Raw genomic sequence first — 21,297 nt, forward strand, 5'->3', positions numbered from 1 at the left:
ATGGCAGTGTTTCCCAACCACTGTTCCGCGGCACACTAGTGTGCCACGAGATGTTGCCTGGTGTGCCGCGAGATGTTGCCTGGAGGGAGGTGGGCGAGTCGGGCGGCGAGAGGCGGGGTGGCGGCGAGGAGAGGCCGCCCAGCACGGGGCTCTCGCCGTCTGCCTGCCTGGCTGCCTGCGAGCTCGGCGGGCAGCGCCTCCGTCCGCAGCGCCCGCCTCGCGGCTCTCATTCCCTGCCCCTGCCAAAGCTCACCCAGCCAAGCCGCGCTCTCCTTCCTGCCTCGCTTTGCTGCCTCCTCCCCCCCCCACCCCCAAAGCTTGGAGGTTCCCCGGCAAGGGGGAGGGGGAAAAATTGAAACTTACACTTTCGTGCGTCCCTCCCGGCGTGACGCTGCGCGCTGACGTCACGGGGCTGTAATGGTGGTGTGCCTCGAGATTTTTTTCATCAAACAAGTGTGCCTTTGCCCAAAAAAGGTTGGGAAAAACTGGTCTATGGACCACCAGGGGTCTGCGACCTTCATTCAGGTGGCCCATGGCATGTCTACATTAAATATTTACATAGATTGTTATTTTTTTGTATTTTTATTGCTCCTTTTATTTCTTACGCTGCATTTTATTGTACAGTATTACAATTGGGATTCTATGGAATGAAATGCAAGAAATAAAAGCAGCAATAACAATACAATTAAAAACCACACAGCACCTGGTCCAGCACATTACAACTCCTACAACAGGCAAAAAAATATTTAAGTGATCCACCAAGACCGCTAGCAATTTTCAAGTGGTTTGCGGGGTGGGGAAGGAGTCTAGGAACTGCTGTTCTAAACATTGTGTGAACTCCTTGATATTGCAGTGGGATTCAAGCTCTTCTTGTCACCTTTCACGTCTCCTACCCACTGGACTACAGACGCTTTCTGGTCTCTTCCAAAGAGGGTACTTGGGCATTATTATACAGAACATTTGCCATCACCCTATATGGACTGATGCCTCCCATACACGGGTCGTGTAGCTGGTAACTTTAGCTTTCTTCTAGTGAAATTTTTGTGCTTTCTGTTTCGCAGCTAGAGGAGCACATAACAGGATTGTGACTATGTTAGGCTGCCACAAGCAGTAGAAAAGCAGCCACTTGGAATAGCATGGTCCTGCATAATAAGTGGCACAGTCATTCGTAATGATGGGCAGATGTTACTAGATACTTATTAAATAATTAACTTCCTAAATTTCAAGCAATGGATCTAAACCCCCTATTGGACACACAAAACAAATTGTGAACCTCTCTGCCTTCGACATGAAGTCTTCAAGTCCTCAAAACCAGAGCCATCTGGAAGAGCACATATTTGCAAACAAAAACTCCTATCTATACCATCATCATTTCCAAGGGGGTGCCCCAGAAGATAACTCCCATGAACAAAAATTGTAATATGGCACAATTTAAAAAACCATCTAATCAGTGGGGACTGTCATTCAACATATCACCAACTTTTACAAGAGACTTTCAACACATATTCTTACCGCCATTTCCCAATTCTGCAGGCTATGTTTGTGCCCTTGCTATCTTGATTATTAAAAATGTACATTGATGTTGTTTAGTCCTTTAGTCGTGTCCGACTCTTTGTGACCCCATGGACCAGAGCACGCCAGGCACTCCTGTCTTCCACTGCCTCCCGCAGTTTGGTCAGACTCATGTTTGTAGCTTCGAGAACACTGTCCAAAAATGTACATTATGGAATCCAATTTGAACCATCTACCTGATGAATAGCTCTTGCTTATAAAAGCTCATGGCTTTTGCAAGGTATCTGTTGGTTTTCAATACTTGCACTTTCAATGTACCATGTATAATCCTTGTTCAGCAATGTAACAAACTTCCAAGGTAAGTCCATATTATTTCGACTGCATAAATGAAGGACTGAGAGACACTGACATATTCAACAACAGTCAGTAACTCCTTAGCTCAGCAGAGATTCAAACTCAGGTCAATCAGGTTTGACTCCAGCATCTCATTTAGTAGGCCACACTGGCCTAGTTCACACATGATGGTAAAGCTAACTATAGCTTACTGGGACTGTGCAAAAAAGCTGGCTCACTAGAGGCGCTTGCACCTCCTCAGTTCTAAGCAAAGGCTTGGATGGCAGTGGACCTTGGTAATATGGTGCCCTGTGCAAGGCCAAAATTTGACTCCCAACCCCCCAGCCCTCGCAGTGGCTTCCCAAAGCTGGGTAAGGGAGGCACTGGGCTTTGGGAAGGAGGTGAGAGGGTTCTGACAGGGTCCTAGAGCCCTCCCGTTTCCTTCCCACATCTGGGCAAGCACTAACTAGGCTTTGGGAAGAAGTTGGGAGGACTCTAGGACCCTGTCAGAGCCCTCTCACCTCCTTCCCAAAGCCCAGTGCCTCCCTTACCCAGCTTTGGGAAGCCACTGCGAGGGCTGGGGGGATGGGAGTCAAATTTTGGCCTTGCACAGCTCCTTCCCTCACACCTCCTTCCCAAATGAAGCTCTTACTAGGCTTTGGGGAGGAGGCAAGAAGGCACCCCCTGAGGCTAGTGATGTCAATCATGCAAGTAGCTGTGCTCACCCTGCTCTTCAAAAGGAGAGCACAGGCGGTTTGATCAACATTTTAGCCCAGCCTAGACATTTATCATTTGACACTGCCATGCTTTACCTAGCTGTAACCTGTAGACCCATGTTGGAAGGCTTTACTGAATTAATAAAACTTTCAGAATCTCCAGCCATGGTTTTGGTTTGGGTTCTGAGCCTGAGGGGGAGAGTCAGGACAGGAGATTTTATTCCTGATCTACCATGAGCAACTGGGACTAGAGGGGATTTTAGATAGATAGATAGATAGATAGATAGATAGATAGATAGATAGATAGATAGATAGATAATGATATACACCTCAAGTTCATATTACTTAAATCTAGCAACCATTTCACTAGATCAAAGTGAGCTGTGTGTTCTATAAAGTTGAGAAAACCTACATGAATTCTGATAAAGCAAGCAGGGAAGTTTCCTAAATAAATTCTGTAAATAGTAATCTTACCTAACAATATTTTAATTCATTAGATGTGGCATTAAAAGCCTCAGATCTTTTTGACAAATGCAAGATAATTCCACATGGGAAAACATCATTTTCTCTACTTGTTTGCACTTGGGAGGGTGTTGATAATTTATTTTTATTAGCAAGAAACTCAACAGTCTAGTCATAAATCTGTCACTTTAACACTGATTGTAAGTTGTTTACTTCCCTCTGCAAAATACTATTATACATATGACACCATTATGTGCAGAAAGCCACTTTACAGTCTATAAATTGGGTGTTTACAGATTGACATTCCATGCTGAGAAGCTGCTGCAGCTGTTCTTGGACATTTGTTGAGAGGGTGATGGACGGCAATATATCCACAGCATTTTTTCTGTCAAGGAAAGTTTTATTCCTGCTTTTCACCATGAATTCCTTGTAAACAAGCTGTACCACTTTTGCTAACTGATAATAATAGGCATAAACCACCACAGTGCAAAACATATACTTAATTTTAAGGAAAAGCCAACCTTGGTCCAGCCACAAACAAACACCAGTACAAAATAAAGGAATTAAATGCTATGGCCCTACATAGCCCACACATTAAGTGAGAACCTCTTTCTCTATCATGATTTCTATGCTCAATTGTGAATGCCTCTTACGCATACTATATGCATATTATGGGGTGTGAGGCATAAAAGTAGAACCTCAGTCCCTTCTGAGGTTCACCCAAGCTTGAGTTTGAGCATTTTCCTGTGGAAAAGGAAGCTCTAGTATGGGAAATAAAGGTTCATTTCAGATATATTGTTAATATTTTGCTTGTTATTCCCTCTAAGCTACTGAAGCTGATAAATCCACGTACAAAAGAAATTCAATTTTACTTTATATATTTTTCCCCATTAAGTTTTTCAAGTAGGAAGTTTTCCTGTTAGTACAGGGAAATTATCTTGAAAAATAAAGTGCTTAATCTAAAGATAGAGGAAAGAATGGACACTGAACTATTTGAACAAGCATGAGTAATAAAGATAAAAAAGTCTTCCTGCTAACGCCTCTCTCTTAAGCCCATTTGTACTTTTCTCCGAGGAAAATTATAAATACTTTGATTACCTTTTTAAAGCTCTTTCCTCCCCTTAAACCGAAACTTAAATATTTATAGTTTAATTAAAATAAAAATTCCTGCAGACTCGGAAAATAATTATTAGGAGCATTGCTGAACACAGAATGTGTATAGCAATTCTTGGAAGGCACTCTCGATGTTACATCACTGCCATCTACAGTTCAGAGCTGCTTTATCCATGAGCCACTGCAATGATGACTGGGTTTTTAATTTATAGATATTCCTTTAGTTTTAAGAAACTGGTAATTTGAGGGATTGCCCTAAGGTCACATGATCCAAACACTTCCAAAGGAATATAAATTGCTGCACATGCTTTGTCGCAGAAGCTCCAAAGAATAAAGTACAGTGGTGCCCCGCAAGACGAAATTAATTCGTTCCGCAATTTTTGTCGTCTAGCGATTTTTTCGTCTTGCGAAGCACGAAATCCCATAGGAATGCATTGAAAATCAATTAATGCGTTCCTATGGTCAAAAAAAGTCGAAACAAAGCCAAATTTGGTACAACAACAGTTTATTAACTGCTCTTTAAAGTCACACATACTGTAAAGAGCAGTTCAAAAATTGAAGGGAAAATAAATTAACTTTATAAACAAAACATGTCTTTGTTTTTAGACAAAGGAAACAAAGCCGTGAGACGTTTTCGTCTTGCGAAGCAAGCCCATAGGGAAATTTCGTCTTGCGAGGCAAATCGAAAACGGAAAAACCTTTCGTCTAGCGAGTTTTTTGTCTTGCGAGGCATTCGTCTTGCGAGGTACCACTGTAGTTTCAAGCCGTTCCTCATGCCTCTCGTTTGCCTGTGGACCCAGAAGTGCAGAGTGAGGAATCAGCTGAATTATATTGGAAGTAGTTTTCTGGATGCACAGTGGAGTCAGTGAAAGCAATTTTGAATTCTGATAAACATGGGTATGTTGAATAACCATAGGAAGAGAAACCTGGTAAGATCAAATTATCCATTTATTTTATTTTATTTTTACATGATGCGGGAGAGGCCATTTATAATAGCCGGGGATGCTGAAGGTGAGAAAACTAAAATGTGGCATTTGTTCCTTATTGTACCCAAGAATGTGACATCCATCCTAGGTCTAGCAGCCTGTGAAATATTGCTGTGTATGAGTACTGGCCACTTACCAAGGAATACCAGGATTTGTTTGTAGGGCTAGTCTGACAGACAGATAATACTGGCTTTAAGCTCTATGAATCTCTTGGAATCGCTCTCCTGTTTTCTGGCTTAAATGCTGGAAGGTCACAGGCTGTCTCATCAAAGTAATGTTTTGTTTCAGGAAAAAGATTCACAAAGTAAAGAAAACTCTCTGCCAGCTTCTTCGGGATCAGTCATGTTAACTGAACTTCACACCTCACGGTGCCCATCTCTGTCGCTTTGCATTCAGGGATCTGAACCTGACTCCATTTTGATCAGCTGATGACAATGGAAGCCGCTAGAATGACACTCACTTGGTTAATAGAAGCCATCAGAATAGCTCTCACCAATCTTTTTAGGTCCTCTGAGCAACTCTGATGGGAAACCATGTTAGTTTATTTGCCCATAACTGATTATTTACTACAGTTTAACGACAACAGTCATATCAAGATGATGAAGAGAATCCAAAAACTGAAACAAAATAAAAATAAAAATCATTTGACAAGGCAGCCTGTGATGCTCCAGAATTTAAATCAGGGGACAGGGTATGCATGAGGAATTGTTCTTATACAGTGGTATCTTGGTTCCTGAATGGCTTAGCTGTTGAACAAATTGGCTCCCGAATGCCACAAACCCAAAAGTGAGTGTTCTGGTTTGCGAATGTTTTTTGGAAGCTGAAAGTCCGACATGGCTTCCATGGCTTCCGATTGGCTGCAGGAAGCTCCTGTAGCCAATTGGAAGCTGTGCCTTGGTTTTCGAATGGTTTTGGGAGTCAAACAGACTCCTGGAACGGATTAAGTTCGAGAACCAAGGTACCACTGTACTTGAGACCAGAATGGGACAGTTGTAGAACAGCCATATCCAGAGTCTTATGGAATACAGATAGGCAGGCAGTGCTGGATTAAACCCCGCGGAGGCCCCATGGCAGTCGAAATCTCGCTCTCCCCGCCCCCCCCGCCCTTGTGCATATGCTCTATTGGAATAACATTCAACTAAGAAAACTTGATTGTAATTTTCTTTCAAGATCAAATCAGTATTATTTTGATCCGTTGACCCCTAAAAGGCATGAGGCCCAGAGGCCAATCTGGTAATCTGGCACCGCAGCCAGGGTCAATTTATTGTCCCATAACCATTGTAACATATAAGCCATTCCAGGATATCCCTCAGATGTATCCGAAAGTACTGGTTCCAGCTTCTATCAGATGATGCTATCAAGAAGAATTTGACAGCAGGGCCCATAGTGACCCATGATGAACACTGAAGCATTCTACTAGGAAGATAAAAATTCTAGAACTTGGAAATAAGTATGAATTAGCAAAGTGTAATTAACTGGCAAAGATAACTCATTTTCTGTGGATAGTGCATTTTAATCAGTAATTTCAATCCATATGTTTCAAAATTGTCATTTATTTATTTATTTATTTATTGTTATTGTCTCATAATTAAGGGGAAGATGTGATAACAGAGCCTATAAATGAGAGAAGTCTTTTAGTATTAAGAAGTTGGTAATTTGGTGACTTGTCCTAAGGTCACATGATCCAGGCTGTTCCAAAGGCCTAGAAGTTGCTGCACAAGTTTGTTGCAGATTTGTCTTAGAGACTCTGATAAAGTTGTTTTCAAGCCATTCCTTATTCCTCTGGCTTGTCTGTGGACCCAGAATCATTACCGCCACTGTGAGCTTGCCTTGCTTTTCAAGCTTAAATGTCACACATGCCAGTCACTGCTAATTTCAATGGAAAACAAAGTTTTCTCTGGGGGTTTCAGGGTCAAGGGCTAAACAATGTGTTTACAAGGTATTTTGGAAGACTGTGTTTCATGAAATATAGCTTTGTAGAGATCAGGAATGGCTTGTAGACTGGGAAGGTGCTGCATAGACGCAGGAACCCTTCTCTGTGCAAATGATACCCTCTGTAGTTAATGAAATGTCTGTACTGGAGATAAGAATGGTTAGAGTCAACTATGATTAGGGCAAAAACGTTATTTGAAACGGGTTTGCAAACCACAGTTTTGGGCAAACCTGATAAGTTGTAACCATAGCTGGCCTCCAACATAGATCTACTATGTCCCCAATGTGGGGATTCGGGGCGCAGCCCTTCAATGGCTGCGCTCATTCCTCTCTGATCAGGGATAGAGGGTGGCACGGGGGGGGGGTTGTCATCATGCTACTCCTTGGTGTGTGGAGTACCGCAGGGCGCAATTCTCTCCCTGATGCTTTTTAACATCTATATGTGCCCCCTCGCCCAGCTCGTCCAGAATTTTGGTTTGGGTTGTCATCAGGATGCTGATGTCACCCAGCTTTATTTGTTGATTGACGGCCACCCTGACTTGGCCTCAGACACACTGTTCAGATGTTTGGAAGCTGTGGCCGGATGGCTACGTGGGAGCTGACTGAAGTTAAATCCTTCAAAGATAGAGGTCCTTTGGCTGGGTCGAGACGATATGGGGTTGGGGGGCCAACTCCCATCCCTTGTGGGGGCGCAGCTAGTGCCAGCGCCTTCTGGGTGTAATCTTTGACGCCTCCCTTTCTATGGAGGCACAGGTTAAAGCTATAAAAGGCGGCATTTTTTCATCTCCGCCAAGCTAAGCAGTTGGTCCCTTACCTCTCTCGCCCTGACCTCGCCACTGTGATCCTGCAACTATAAGGATCCAGAATCATCTAAAGTGTAAGTAATACCGTTTCTATGAAGACAAGTTCTGATCAGAAGTTATTATGGATGTAGTATTATGAATGAAGGGAGGGGCTTGCCAAGGAATGAGTTAATTTTCAATAAGTGATAACTCTCCAAAAGGGTTATTTTTCCAGGCTGCAGCTGCAGAGTACTTGTGACTGTCTCATTGATTGATTATTTATGTTGCTGTGCAGACTGGCAAGAAGTGCTGGCCTATATCAGATGCTCCAATTACAGCTTTCTGTGGTGGAGATGTGTGAATAATTATGGAGAAGGATTGTTGGAGACAGAACTGGAAAGACTTGTGAAGAACAAACAGAAGGCTAAAGTTGCAGGACTTTGGAAACTTTGGACTTGCTGAGAACTTCAAGCAAGGACTTTGAAAGCACTCTCTGGGCTCAGAGAGAGAAGCCTTCTCAAAGCAACTGTGTATAGTGTATTTTGCGTTTACTAAATAAAACAACCTCTGCTACACTTTGTCTACTGTGGGAAGTTTAATCACTTTGCTGAACTTCTGACTGTACAGTCATCTAACAGGTTATTGGCACAAACATTCAATAGGTTTAGTGGATGTGACCAGTGGTTTAGAGGAATAAAAACAGTGAAATGGAGCTTTGAAACTTCTTTCAGATGAGGAACAATGACATTATTTGTCACAGCAACAAGTTAACTGACAAATTCTCCTTGCTCTGGGAAATGAATGAGTTTGTGACATATCAGCAAAAGGATATCAGAGACTGAGACGAGACTTAGCTCATTTGGATGCTTATCCAAATTTCTAGGAAAACAAAATCCAACAAATTAATCAGAAGCAAGTAGTCAGGATGTGGGGCAGGTGTGGGTGTGTCAACATTTCTTCTAAGAGCAGTTTTTCAGAGCACTCAAGTGTTGTTGTTTTTTGGGGTAAATCCACACTGTACACTATGAAATGCATTTTCCTTATGTAGCTTTGCTTCTCCAAAGGATCACAGACAGAGCAAGAACTTTTGGATGCTAATCATAGCACAGGGATGAGGTTCTAAATCCAGGGCAGGGAACCTCCAGCCCAGGGGCCAGATTCAATCCTCTAGGCCTTCAGACTGGCCCTTCAGACTCTCCCCAGTTTACACCCCCTCCTCACCCACAGGCCTTTGCAACTTCTTCGAGTCTTTTTGCCTAGCTGGAATGTGTTCATAAACTCTAATATATACTTCTTGCTTACCTAGATGGATGATAGAGAGGGGGATCAGTATAGAAAACAACCTGCTGCACAAAATATGTACATCCATTGCTCTGCCTACTTTTGCCTCTGTCCCCACCCACAACTGGCATGTGACCTCTAGAGATTTGCCCAAAAGGGAATGCAGCCTTTGCTCACCATCCATTTTTAAAATTATCTGATAACTTTATGCCTTCACTTGAGAGATTTACGGTATTTTTTTTAACAGACAGTGTGTGATTCCTTGCTCATCCAGCTGATTTACACTGTTAGAAGACCAATGAAGCAATCCTATAATTTGGGTCCCCTGAAACTTCTCATGGGCTTATTTTTTTTAAAAAAATGATATTTATTAAGGTTTCAAAGAAAAATATTACATAAATAAAAAGAGAAGAAAAAAAGACAGAAATAAGAATAAAAGAAAAATACAAAATACAAAAAAGATAAAAAACACTTAAAGAAATACATCAGTCTTTCCACCTTACATTCATTTCCTTGCTTCCCTGACCTCCTCACACCTCCCTTTTTTGTATTCCAATTCAGTTAGTTAATTCAGCAATTTCTTTCCCTCTTTGTTTTTATCTTAATCCTTTAACTTAATATATTATAACTTTGGATTCTCACCTGCTAATAATCCATTTTTACATACACCTTTATAACATTGCTGCTTAAACCACTTAACTTCATTCTGACATCATTCTAACATTCAGAAACTTCTCATGGGCTTAAACCAGAGTCCACATGGTCAGACTTTGCTCCCTTGATAACTGATGAGCATTCTCCAACCCCACCCTGTCTCTTTCACTTGACATAAGAATGAACATCTAATTCGCACACATGCAAGGTGGTAAGGTCTGTACAGAGTGGTTTTCTCACCTCACTCGGAGAGGCCTTGATGTGAAGGTGCACTCCACATTTTCTCTGATAATGTAACTGGAGTTCACAAGGAGACACGTTGGCTCTGCCTTTATCAGCTAACAAGGAGGTGGCTAATTCACTTTGTCACCTCAGAAACAAAGTCTATGAATCCTGCAGGGGTCATGTTTATTATCCCTGGGCATGATGGATGTCAGCTATGGTAAATTAAACTCCCACCCCCCTCAAAAAAAAAAAAAGAAAAGAGCCTATTCCAGAAAGACAATGACACTGTATAAAGAAATTCATACGTGCTGAAACTAAAGAAATTCCTATCTAAAAGGTTATAGCAAGAGCATATTTGTTCAAACAAATAAACACCCTATGACCTGAAAAGAGCTTTCTCTCCCTCTATTCTTCCGCCTCCTCTCTCTCTCTCCGTCTCTTTCTACATTATATATAATTTTATTTTCAGAACTCAATGCCGTCGAAGAAAAGGCAAGCAGCATGATTAGATGAACAAATGCAGCGCAACCAGCAGGGAGCCATTTGTTATTGTATTAATCGATTCAGCTTCAGCGGAATGTTCTCTTTGGAATACCTTCAGAGAAACAAACAGGCCCTGCAAACGCAGGGATTTAACTACACAGCAATCTGCTGATTGTCTCTTAGATATTCATAAGTTACAGAGTTCCTTCCACCTTTAGATTTCATTTCAGTTGTAATAAGAAGGCATAAATAATTGAGAGACATGCCATAAATTATTCAGCTAAGTGCGCCGTTTCCAAGGAATCCTAGCATGAGTCGGGATTAATGGGATAATGCAAGTCAGGGGCAGAAGTGGTGGTGACACCCCACCATTACCACATGCAGGAACGGTGCTGGGTGCTTGGCGCTTCTCAGCATGCGACTTCCACCGAGGGGACATATTAACACCTCTTGCATATTTATGGCGTCCAAGTCCCAACTGCCCGCTGTGTACTTCTGCTGCTTGGTCGTGCATGCCTTTAGAACAGCCTCCTTTTTATGAAACGGATGGGGACTTTCGTTACCCCGAGAAGACTACAACGTCTTCCAGTGGCCACACTTCAATAGGACTTGGGTACTTAAGCATTAGAAGTTTTTTAAAAAGAAAAGGAGATATATATTAATTGGGGAAGTGGCCTTTAAAAGGGAGTTGAAGGAAAGGAAACTCCCAGGAGTTACAGGCAATTGTGATGAGAGACATTTGTATGGAAAGCCAGTGTCTGGTTTAATAAGGTAACAATGGCCTGTCAGCACATTTAACGGAGAGGGTTTTTCTTTGCTTGCTCTATGCAAAGTGGTAACATACCATAGGGAGAGGAGGGAGTCCCAGCAAGACATCTGAAAAGGCTATACTGGCATTTAATGTGAGTTAAAGGGTAATTAATCATTTATTTTTCCAAACAAGTGGTCTACCCTGGAAGAACAGAATTGGCTGTTTCTGATTGCAAACTTCCTTTCCCTCTCCTCGCAGTGCGCTCTATTTTTTCTTTCTTTCCCAATACTGTTATGTTGACTTAAAAGTAAAGGTAAAGGTACCCCTGACTGTTGGGTCCAGTCACAAACGACTCTGGGATTGTGTGCTCATCTCACTCTATAGGCTGAGGGAGCGGGCATTTGTCCACAGACAGCTTCCAGGTCATGTGGCCAGCATGACTAAGCCGCTTCTGGCAAACCAGAGCAGCGCACGGAAATGCTGTTTACCTTCCCACCAGAGCAGTACCTATTTATCTACTTGCACTTTGATGTGCTTTCGAACTGCTAGGTGGGCAGGAGCTAGGACCGAACGGAAGCTCACCCCGTTGTAGGGATTCGAACTGCTGACCTTCCGATTGGCAAGCCCTAGGCTCTGTGGTTTAGACCACAGCGCCACCCTTATGTTGACTTAGTTGGGTATGTTTGTGACATGCAATTACAATATGGGGCGCACTGAAAAATAATTAAAGGGAGGATGCAAACTACGGGATCATAACATATTACAAGCAGCACTATTTTTTGTCTTGTATTGGTGCTATATGCCTTGATCCTCTCTAATGAATAAGTTGTTTTCATTCCTACCCAGGAGCTATAAGACTTTAAGAATAAATTACAAGGTTTTCTCTTGTAAACAGTACACAAACTTCCTGCATTATCTAATTTGTGTGGTGATGGTGACTGAGTGACTTCAAAATATTTTATTCAGTTGCAATGAAACCCTACAAATAAGGGGGAGGTTAGCAACCCCCCCCCCAAAAAAAACTATGAATGTAGCAAAGACAAAACACATAGTTACACTGCAAACATACAACAGTTTTGCAACAGTTTAACGGTTATGTTTCCATCACAAAAAATGTGGGAATTGTAGTTTGCAGAGGTTGCTGTTTGGTATCCCAATACCCCTCAAAGAATCACAGTTCGATAGGGAGATTGTGTTTTGTTCTAGGTGTAGCTATGTCCTGACTTCTTACCTACATCCCATCTCCTCCAAGAAGCTCAGGGTGGCATGTATTGATCTCCTCCACATTTTAGCCTCACAACAAGAGCTGCTCCCCTAGGTTCCTGTATTCATGGCTCTCCCTGTGTATGGTTTAATGTTTATGGCTGCACCCACCAAGCATTCTGCATGTGGCATAGAATTCAGGTCCTCAGCATCTCTGCTTTAAATGTTTTAAACAACAAAAATGTAAGTTGCTAGATCTTCTAGTTTGAAAACACAGCAGTCTGGGGAAACAAAAGGTTTGAGAGCAGGGCTTCAAGTAGGCAGGTTTGTAAAGCAGTATTGCTCTGGCAGTAGTTCTTAATTTATCCTGCCTGGCTAGGAAAAGCCAAATAAATTATGCAAAACAGCAAAATGCATACCTATTTAAATAATTTTCTGTAACACTACATGTTACCACCCAAAAACAGTTCTAGACATCTTGTTAATTTTATCCGATTTCTTACCACAGAAGCAAAACCCACCAAATTCACAATTCTGCTTCAAAACATTGTTTTATATATCATTCTTATAGGGAGATAATGTATTGGAGAGTCTAATGGTTTATAGATGTGTATGGAGTGAAGTTGTACAAATTCAGCATTCTTAGAGAACAGAACTTTCTGTTGATCTAGGAACTGAGTGACATGTTAGCACAGGGACAACAACATGAGCCAAAATTAAAATGAAATGTAAGAAAAGCATGGGCCTGGAGCCATACACAGTGTTTGCAAAGTGCCAATGTGATTTGCTCCACAAATCTCAAAAATAAAGCACCAGAGAGGCTAGAAATCAATATTTAACTAACAGTTTTAAAACAGGTTTTGAGTGTTAGGTACCGCATGAACAGCCTATAATGGTTGGGCAGCAGATTTCAGGTCTTCCTAATGAACTTCAGGCAGGGACTCCTGGCCAATGGCCCAGAATCATTAAATGGGAAGAAGAAACAATCATGTGAATGTACTGCATCCCACAGAGCGGCTCATTGCCCCCTTCCCACACAATATTCATTGGCTGTTTCTGTGGAAGTCCATACAGGGTCAGAACACGGGACAGTGCAGTGGTTAGAGTGTTGAACTCGGACCTGAGAGTCCAGGGTTTATATCCCCACTCGGCCATGAAGCTCACTGGGCCAGTCACTGCCTCCGAGCCAATTGTGGGGATTAAAGATGGAGGGAGCTATGTACACCGCCTTGAGCTCCCTGAAGGAAAAGGTGGGATAGAAACGCAACGAATAAGTCTTTTAGTTGTTCTGTCTGATTTGACCATCAGCCAGTGAGTAGCACTGTGTGCTGCCCAGTAGCAAAAGTGGGTGCTAGCTCAGCAACAGGAGGCAATGTAGCAGAGCAAACACAGAAAGGGAACAAAAAAGCAGGATCGCCAGCAGAGCTGTCAACAAAAAAGAATAGAGACTGCATAGCCAAACCGCTATCCAACTTCTTACCCTCCAGTTACCAGTAATTCTCAAACTGGTCTGTGCCAGATATCTATAGTTATCTTGGAAAGAGCATTAAATCAGTGCAGCTCTAATAAATTATCTCTAAAGCATTGGAAAACCACAAACAGGCCTCAAGTTCATTTGGGATTTTGCAAATTCCAGCTTTATTTTGAGATCTGCTGCATGATGCTAAATGTAACCATTCAGGGAAGCTGAATAAACTTCATTATGACAAGGGGGAAATGTTTGTGGCACTCGCCAAGATGTACAGACAGACATATTATCCCATGTATACCTTTTGTATACATGAGCTTATTCTGCTGGTAAAATGCAAGTTCTCAACAGATTCAACTTTGCTGTCTACTCAGAAGTAAGCTCCATTGGTTTCAACAGTGCTTACTCCTGGATAAGTGGGTGCAGGACTACAGCCTAAGGTACTTCATAAATTTTAACTAGTTGCTGGTGGGGTGCACATGTTGTAATGACTAAACAACACGAATTCAAATAAATAAAGTTGGGGTAATGAGGCACCTACCCTAGAAGCAACCTGGACATGACAAAATAGGTATTGAAAAGTCACAGCTATTGTAGTAACAGTAAATTGTGTTCTTTTCAAAACTGAGTAACAAAGCATGTGTTCAAGACATTAGACAAAAAGGCAGTTCTTGGCTTGCTGAGAGGTTTAATAAGACCAGTAGGAAAGGCAGCATAACACCCTGGAAGCTCATTATTGACCTCTGCACTTGCATCACAGCAGAGGAAGGCTTTTGCAGCAGAAATACTGCTGGAAACAGAACTGTGCAAAAAAAATTCTGAGCCAGAATAGTTTTGCTCAGTGGTAAGAACTTGACATTTAAGCAGCAGAATGCTTAAAGATCCACAATTCTTAGCTCATTCCTTGAAACTAATTTTGGTAGACAAAAGTTCTCCCCTTTAAAAATAGATAATTAAAAATCGATGCAGAAATATTCAAACGCATGTCACATCCATGCAGAAAATTGTGATACCTTCTGCTGTATTTATAAATAAACTTCTCTTTTCCAAAACGTGCAGCTGAGGTTAACTTTCAGTTTTGGTGAAAGCAACTGTAAATCCTCAGGGAGAAGTGAGTGCTTTATAGTGGCATGAGTTATACACTGGCTCCCCCAACTGGTACATCACTAAATTGCAAAGTTCTATATGTGAAAAGGTAACCAAAAGTACTTTGCTCAAGGACATGAAGAATTATTGTCATAGATTAAGGGATTTAAATCTACATGAAAAGAAGAGTAATGGGGGCATACTCAGCTTCACCTTTTCTGAATAATATATTATCTCTGAAATTAACGAATTCATCTGACTCTAATTGTGCAGCATATGGCTGCTACTGCCAGTAAAACGAGCCAAAAGGAAAGAAAAAGCTTTGCTAGGTCAGACCAACAGGATGCTGGATTAAACATACTGCACCAGGAGCATCTTGTCTAGCATCCTGTTTCTCAAATGGCCAATCAGATGTACCTTGGGTCTCACAAGGAGCACATGAGGACAAAACTGGCCATTCTTTCTACATGCTGCTCCTGATACTGACTGTAGGACCAACATTGATAGAAACTGATAACTTCTCTTCCATGAATATGCCTAATCTCATTTTAAAACCATCTAAAATGGTGACCATCACTAAAAGTTGCAGTAGTGAAATTCCATAGCTCAACTCCGTGCTGCATGAAGAACTTCATTTTGTCGAATTCCTGCATCTCTTGCCATTCTGTTTCATTGGTTAACCCTGAGTTTTAAGTATTTAGTATTATGAGAAGGGGGAAAAAACTCTCTATCTCCCTTTTCCATACCATGCATGGTTTTATACAACACTATCATGCCCTGCCCCCTTTCTCACATTTTGTCTAAACTAAAAAACCACAACTGTCTGGTCTTTCTTTATAGGTGAAGCCCCCTGATAATTTTGTTTGCCCTCTCCTGCACCTCCTTTGATGCTACCTTTTTGGGATGTACCAACCAGAAAGATGCACAGTATTCCAAGTGTGGTCACACCGCAGTTTCATATGAACCCATTTTAATATTGACAGCCTTCTTTTCAATCCCCTTTCCTAATGATCCATACATTAAAACTTGCTCTATTTACAGCTGTTGCACACAGGGTCATTTTCACCAAACTATCCACTGTGACCCCTTTTAAAGTCAGTCACCACCAGCTCAGAACCCATTGATTGTACCAAGCTAAGGTCTCAGGAGTTTTCTCCTTTCCCTCACAGGCTGCAGTAGCTGTTGCCTGTCAATTAGAGAACTGCATTACAATACCAGCTAGGAGCTGACTAGCAGATACACAAACCTGAATTTGCAAAATACATATGAATTAGCTTTGGGACAATCAGCTTGGTTCAGTTCTGAAAACTACAAAAAACAGAAGTAATGAAAAAGAACTGAGAAAAGTAGGAGAAAGTAGGGGAAGAAACTAAAACAAACTGAAGGGCCTATGCTTTAAATCAATTTTAGATCTCCATCCGCTTAACATTAGGGGAAACAGGCTGAACACTCCATGCAGACAAACATTAATCCATTGTGTTTCATCATTTATCTTTGAAGACAATAATTAAAGGTGTAAACAAATCAGATATATGTAAGAGGATTTAAAAAAAACTACACACAAGTTATTTCACCGTATGTAACACTTACAATTGTTCTTCTTCTTCTTTTGCTTTTTTGTCAGAAACCAAGTAGACAGTTCCAAAGCTTCCACGCCCAAGTTTCTGTTGAATAGTGTATCTTCCTGCAATCAAGGTCTTTGAGCAAGTAGAAATGGGCATAAGAGTACCACCATGCTTAGCAACTTCTTGGAATCTCAACATTGCTCCATACAGGAGTGCTAGGCCAGTATTTATGAGCCTGCAGAATTAAACGGTCCTCTGTCACTGAAGCAATATTCACAAGTGACACCTGCAAGGTGGGGAAAACCTAAGATGTAGATTATAATTCGCTTAAGTACTTTTCTGTCAATGTATGAGGAGAGTTTCTTTAAGCTGGTACTGTATCAATGGTACCTCATAAATTCATTTCTACATCAGAATATTTCAGAGACTTAGACTAGCTCCTCTCCATTATATTATCTCAGCAGTAGACCTAAGAGGGACAATTCTCTCTTAGGTGCTATGCCTCACAATCTTCACTGCTGCCACAAAAGCAATACATATCAGTGATGGGTTGGGACATAATGAAATGGCAGTGATGCCAGCTGGGATGCTTATGAGCTCCACAAGCATCATGTCCTGCCTACAGGCTGATATTTCTGCACTGCGGGGGTTGGACTAGATGACCCTTGGAGTCCCTTCCAACTGTACGATTCTAGGATTCTACATTGCCCCAAAAGCAATTCTCTCAATGGGTACAGAGAATCACAGGTGCCTCCTGAAATCAGAGCAGAGAATTTAATCACATAGTAGATGCAAGCAAGTGTTGTGAGTGTTCCAAAAGAAAATTACAGCAGTGATACAGCTAGCTGACTTTCACCTGCATTAATTGTGATCTAATCCTTTAAACTTGGACAACAAAGGGAAGATGGGAAAAGTGATGATCCCTGTGGTTATTAAACAATGCATGGTAATATTTTTTAAAAAGGAATAACTGCATTTTGCATTTCAAATTTGTTCTTGCAGTTGGCTGGATAGTATTTTGCAGCTCTTACAGCATTGCCAATCCACTCTACTGAAATTATTCCTCGAAGTTTGTAGCAAGTATGAAATCCAGTACGCCAAGCTGTCTTGTGTCTAGCCCACTTATGTATAAACTCTTCTACTTAATCTTATTTCCATTTCATTCATCTTCCACTGCTTCACTTCCTTGCCCTTCTTCTACTAGTCACATTTCAGTAATTTTTAAGGTGCTGCAGTATGTACAGATTACCATTTCCTGCTTGCCAAGCGTCTCTTGTGTTTTTGTTTTTTTAAAATCACCCCTCGCTATGACCCAATATCTCACTCTATTTTATTTTAGTTCCTTGTCTATTGAGACACACATCAATTACATAAGTGGAAAAACCCAAGTGCTAGTAAATATATTTACGTCTACCAGCTTTTTGTATCTATATAGATCTGTGTTAGTTACATCTATGTAGGACATTTCCCTCTGATTGCAATCGTCTGCTCACCTAAGCCTGCATAAATCCCACTGTTAACAGATTTGTTTTTAATTTTCTTTCATCTTGAGTTGGATTGCACATTTAACAAATACAGTGGTACCTCAAGATACATACGCTTCAGGTTACAGAATCCACTAACCCAGAAATAGTGCTTCAGGTTAAGAACTTTGCTTCAGGATGAGAACAGAAATCATGCTCCACCCGTGCAGCAGGAGGCCCCATTAGCTAAAGTGGTGCTTCAGGTTAAGAACAGTTTCAGGTTAAGAACGGACCTCCAGAACGAATTAAGTACTTACCCCGAGGTACCACTGTACTGTAAATATTTTCATGACAGAAATTCTACATATAAAGGCTCCTCAGAATAATATGTATAGGATTGCATTCCCACTTTTGTTTATCATCACTCTGAGGGCTGATATCCACTAGAAGATCCTAGCCATTTTGGTGGAGCTGTGTTGTTACTTTTCAACTACTGCAGAAATGATTTGTTAAATTGTGTTGTTTGTTAAACAAGCAAGTTTCATTTTATAGCTTCAGAATGTTCACAAGCTTCAATGAGGTATATGAATCTGTAATTTGTAACAATAACATCATGTGTGTGAAACTGTTCTGACACCCAGCTGCTGAGATACTGACACATCCTGTGCCAAGGACTTGTACTTGGCAGTGTGATTTCCTAATGAAATACAGCCAAACTTCTAATTACTGAAAGTGATGTTCACAATAGAACAAATAAATGGTGATCTTGGCTTCAAAAAGAAAACACTCAAATGAGACAGAATATGAGCATCTTTCTAATTCCAAGCCCTCTTTCAAGAAAAGAGGATAACAGCAATGGTAAAACATAAGTATTTTGCTGAGACTGCCAGCTACGAAATCTCCTGCGTCTACAATTCTTCATTTGCCTCAATAAGCCAAAGAGGCCATAATAAAGTCTACAAAGCACTGGTGAAGTTTTTAACTCCCCCATTTTACACACTTTTCAATGTAAAGACATAAAGTTTTGTGTTAACTGTGGCTGCAACCTTATACACAATTTGGAGTAAGTTTCATTAAATTTGGTTGGGGTTACTTCTGAGCAGACATGTATAGCATTTGTAATTCTACCAAACTACGCTACATGATTGTTGTAATGCAGCAGGAGGAGCTCCTTTCTATATAGCCCTGGTCTTCAACTGGTGGGTCAGGAAACTCTGGTCCTGATCCAAGATGGGTCACAACAGGAGCACTGCCACCATGCAGATATATGGTAAAAGATTAAGAAATTGGTCTTCAAATGCATGTTTGGGCTAAAAGTGGGTCCTGGGTCTGAAATAATAATAATAATAATAATAATAATAATAATAATAATAATAATAATAATACCCCACCCATGTAATTGGGTTGCCCCAGCCACTCTGGGCAGCTTTCAATAAAACATTTTTAAAAAATAAAACATTAAAAGCTTTCCAAAACAGGGCTGCCTGAAGATACCTGCTTTAGAGGATCACACTTACCCTGCTATAAGGTATGTGAAGTGCTTGGATGATTCTATGCAAACACTACATTAGTTTTATAATCACATAGGTACAGGCTGCTACAGTTCTTAGCTAAATCTCTTACTCCTTTAAACTTTTATTGTGTTTTATTCCTCTGGATGTGTATTTTAAGTACACTTAATTAGCATATTGATTGTTAAACTCCCAGATCGAGAATTTTTATTGTTTATGTAGAGAATTAGGCAGAGATTGTGGTTTAAATATGCTGGCTGTTTGCCGTAGTAAACATTGGTTGATATTGCAGCCATGTCAGCTTCATGTCAGAAGATTCTCACTTGCTCTAGCCATTGGCCTGCATAGGCACCTGAGATAGTTCAGTCAGGAGAGCATGAGACACTTAATCTCAGGATTGGCGGTTTGCTCCCCACATTGAGCAAGAGTCCTGCATTTCGGGGGTTGGACTAGATGACCCTTGGGACCCCTTCCAACTCTATGATTCTAATCATTCAAAAGCCACCTAGATACAGATTGTAACATACAGTAAGAAGCCATAATAACCAGGCCCACAGTTGTTATCAGCAGGGCTTCTTTTCAGTTGGAACTCAGTTTCGGCCCTTCTCAGTTGGGTGCCATTGCTATTATAAGAGAACAGGGGAGGCGTTCTTGTAGGGCTGCCATACGCCCTGATTTTCCAGGACATGTTCTGGAATTCACCTCCGAAAACAGCAGCCTGGATTATTTTCCAGACACTGGGAAAATGTCCTGGAAAACTGGCAACAGGGGTTAAATCATGCAAAACAAACAAAACCCTCAAAAATTCTTGTAGCTTTTACTAAAGAAACTTTGGTTTGTCTAAAAAAAAAAGCTCAACCACTTTCAGGGTTCAGCAACTTTTGGGGTGTCCTGGTTCTTTACTTTTTGAAATATGGCAACCTTAGTTCTTGCACCTCTTTTTCTGGAGAAAAAATAGCACTGATCAGCAATATAGTGCTTACAATCTTTAGTCGACTGTAAATATATTTTCCTGTCTATAAGATGCCCCCATGTATAAGACACCCCCTGTTTTGGGGGCAACAACCAATCACCAGCCCACCCTCGGCACTATCTGTGTATAAGACACCCCCTAATTTTTGACATAATTTTTTAGGGGGGAAACCAGTCTTATACATGGAAAATACGGTGGGTGTGTATAAAAATCAGAAAAGGCCCTGCCTCGAGGTATACAACTTGAAATTAAAGGCAAGACTCATGAGAGAGCAGATAGATCTTATTTACATCCTATGACCTATACCCTTTTAAAATGTTCTAGTTACAGGTAGGTAGCCATGTTGGTATCTGAAGAACAACCTTAGTTGGTCTCTAAGGTGCTACTGGAAGGATTTTTTTCCCCCTTTTAAAATGTGTATTTGGGGGGGGGGGAGCTTATAGTGTTGTTGTTTTGCTTTTCATCATGTATTTTGTGGTTTTATACCTTGGTTTTATTCTGTGAACCGCCCTGAGACACCCCCCACACACCTGTATAGGGCGGTATATAAAATCGATAAATAAAGTAAAATAATAAGGGAAAAAAGGATAACGCAGGGCCCGTCGGAACTGAAACGCAAAACACCTGAGGCAACTTTTCGAGCGGCCGGAGGAGTTACGGTCTAATTCCTTAAAAAAAAAAAACAACCCGCCGGAATCACCTGAGGCGGCGAGCAGGGCCTAGGCGGGAACTTAACCGAGGGACAAGCCTCGACTTCTGCCTCACACAATCCTGTGGGGCCGTCGGCGCTGACCGCCA

General features: G+C 41.3%; 1 protein-coding gene across 5 annotated transcripts in view; it reads right to left on the minus strand.

Moving 5' to 3' along the window:
- NEK11 (NIMA related kinase 11) overlaps positions 1-21,297 on the minus strand; it is an 82,151-nt gene that overhangs the window by 60,443 nt on the left and 411 nt on the right. For 4 of the 5 annotated variants that reach the window (XM_081164622.1, XM_081164624.1, XM_081164620.1 and 1 more), the window contains exon 2: positions 16,578-16,838. In XM_081164622.1, coding sequence (XP_081020748.1) covers positions 16,578-16,750 — 173 coding nt within the window. In that variant the 5' untranslated portion in view covers positions 16,751-16,838. Of the gene's footprint in view, positions 1-16,577; positions 16,839-21,199; positions 21,280-21,297 lie in introns of those variants that run through there. The other variant, XM_081164623.1, reaches the window with a different exon arrangement.

The sequence above is a fragment of the Podarcis bocagei genome (assembly GCF_964188305.1).
Source record: "Podarcis bocagei genome assembly, chromosome: 12".
Classification (NCBI taxonomy): domain Eukaryota; kingdom Metazoa; phylum Chordata; class Lepidosauria; order Squamata; family Lacertidae; genus Podarcis; species Podarcis bocagei.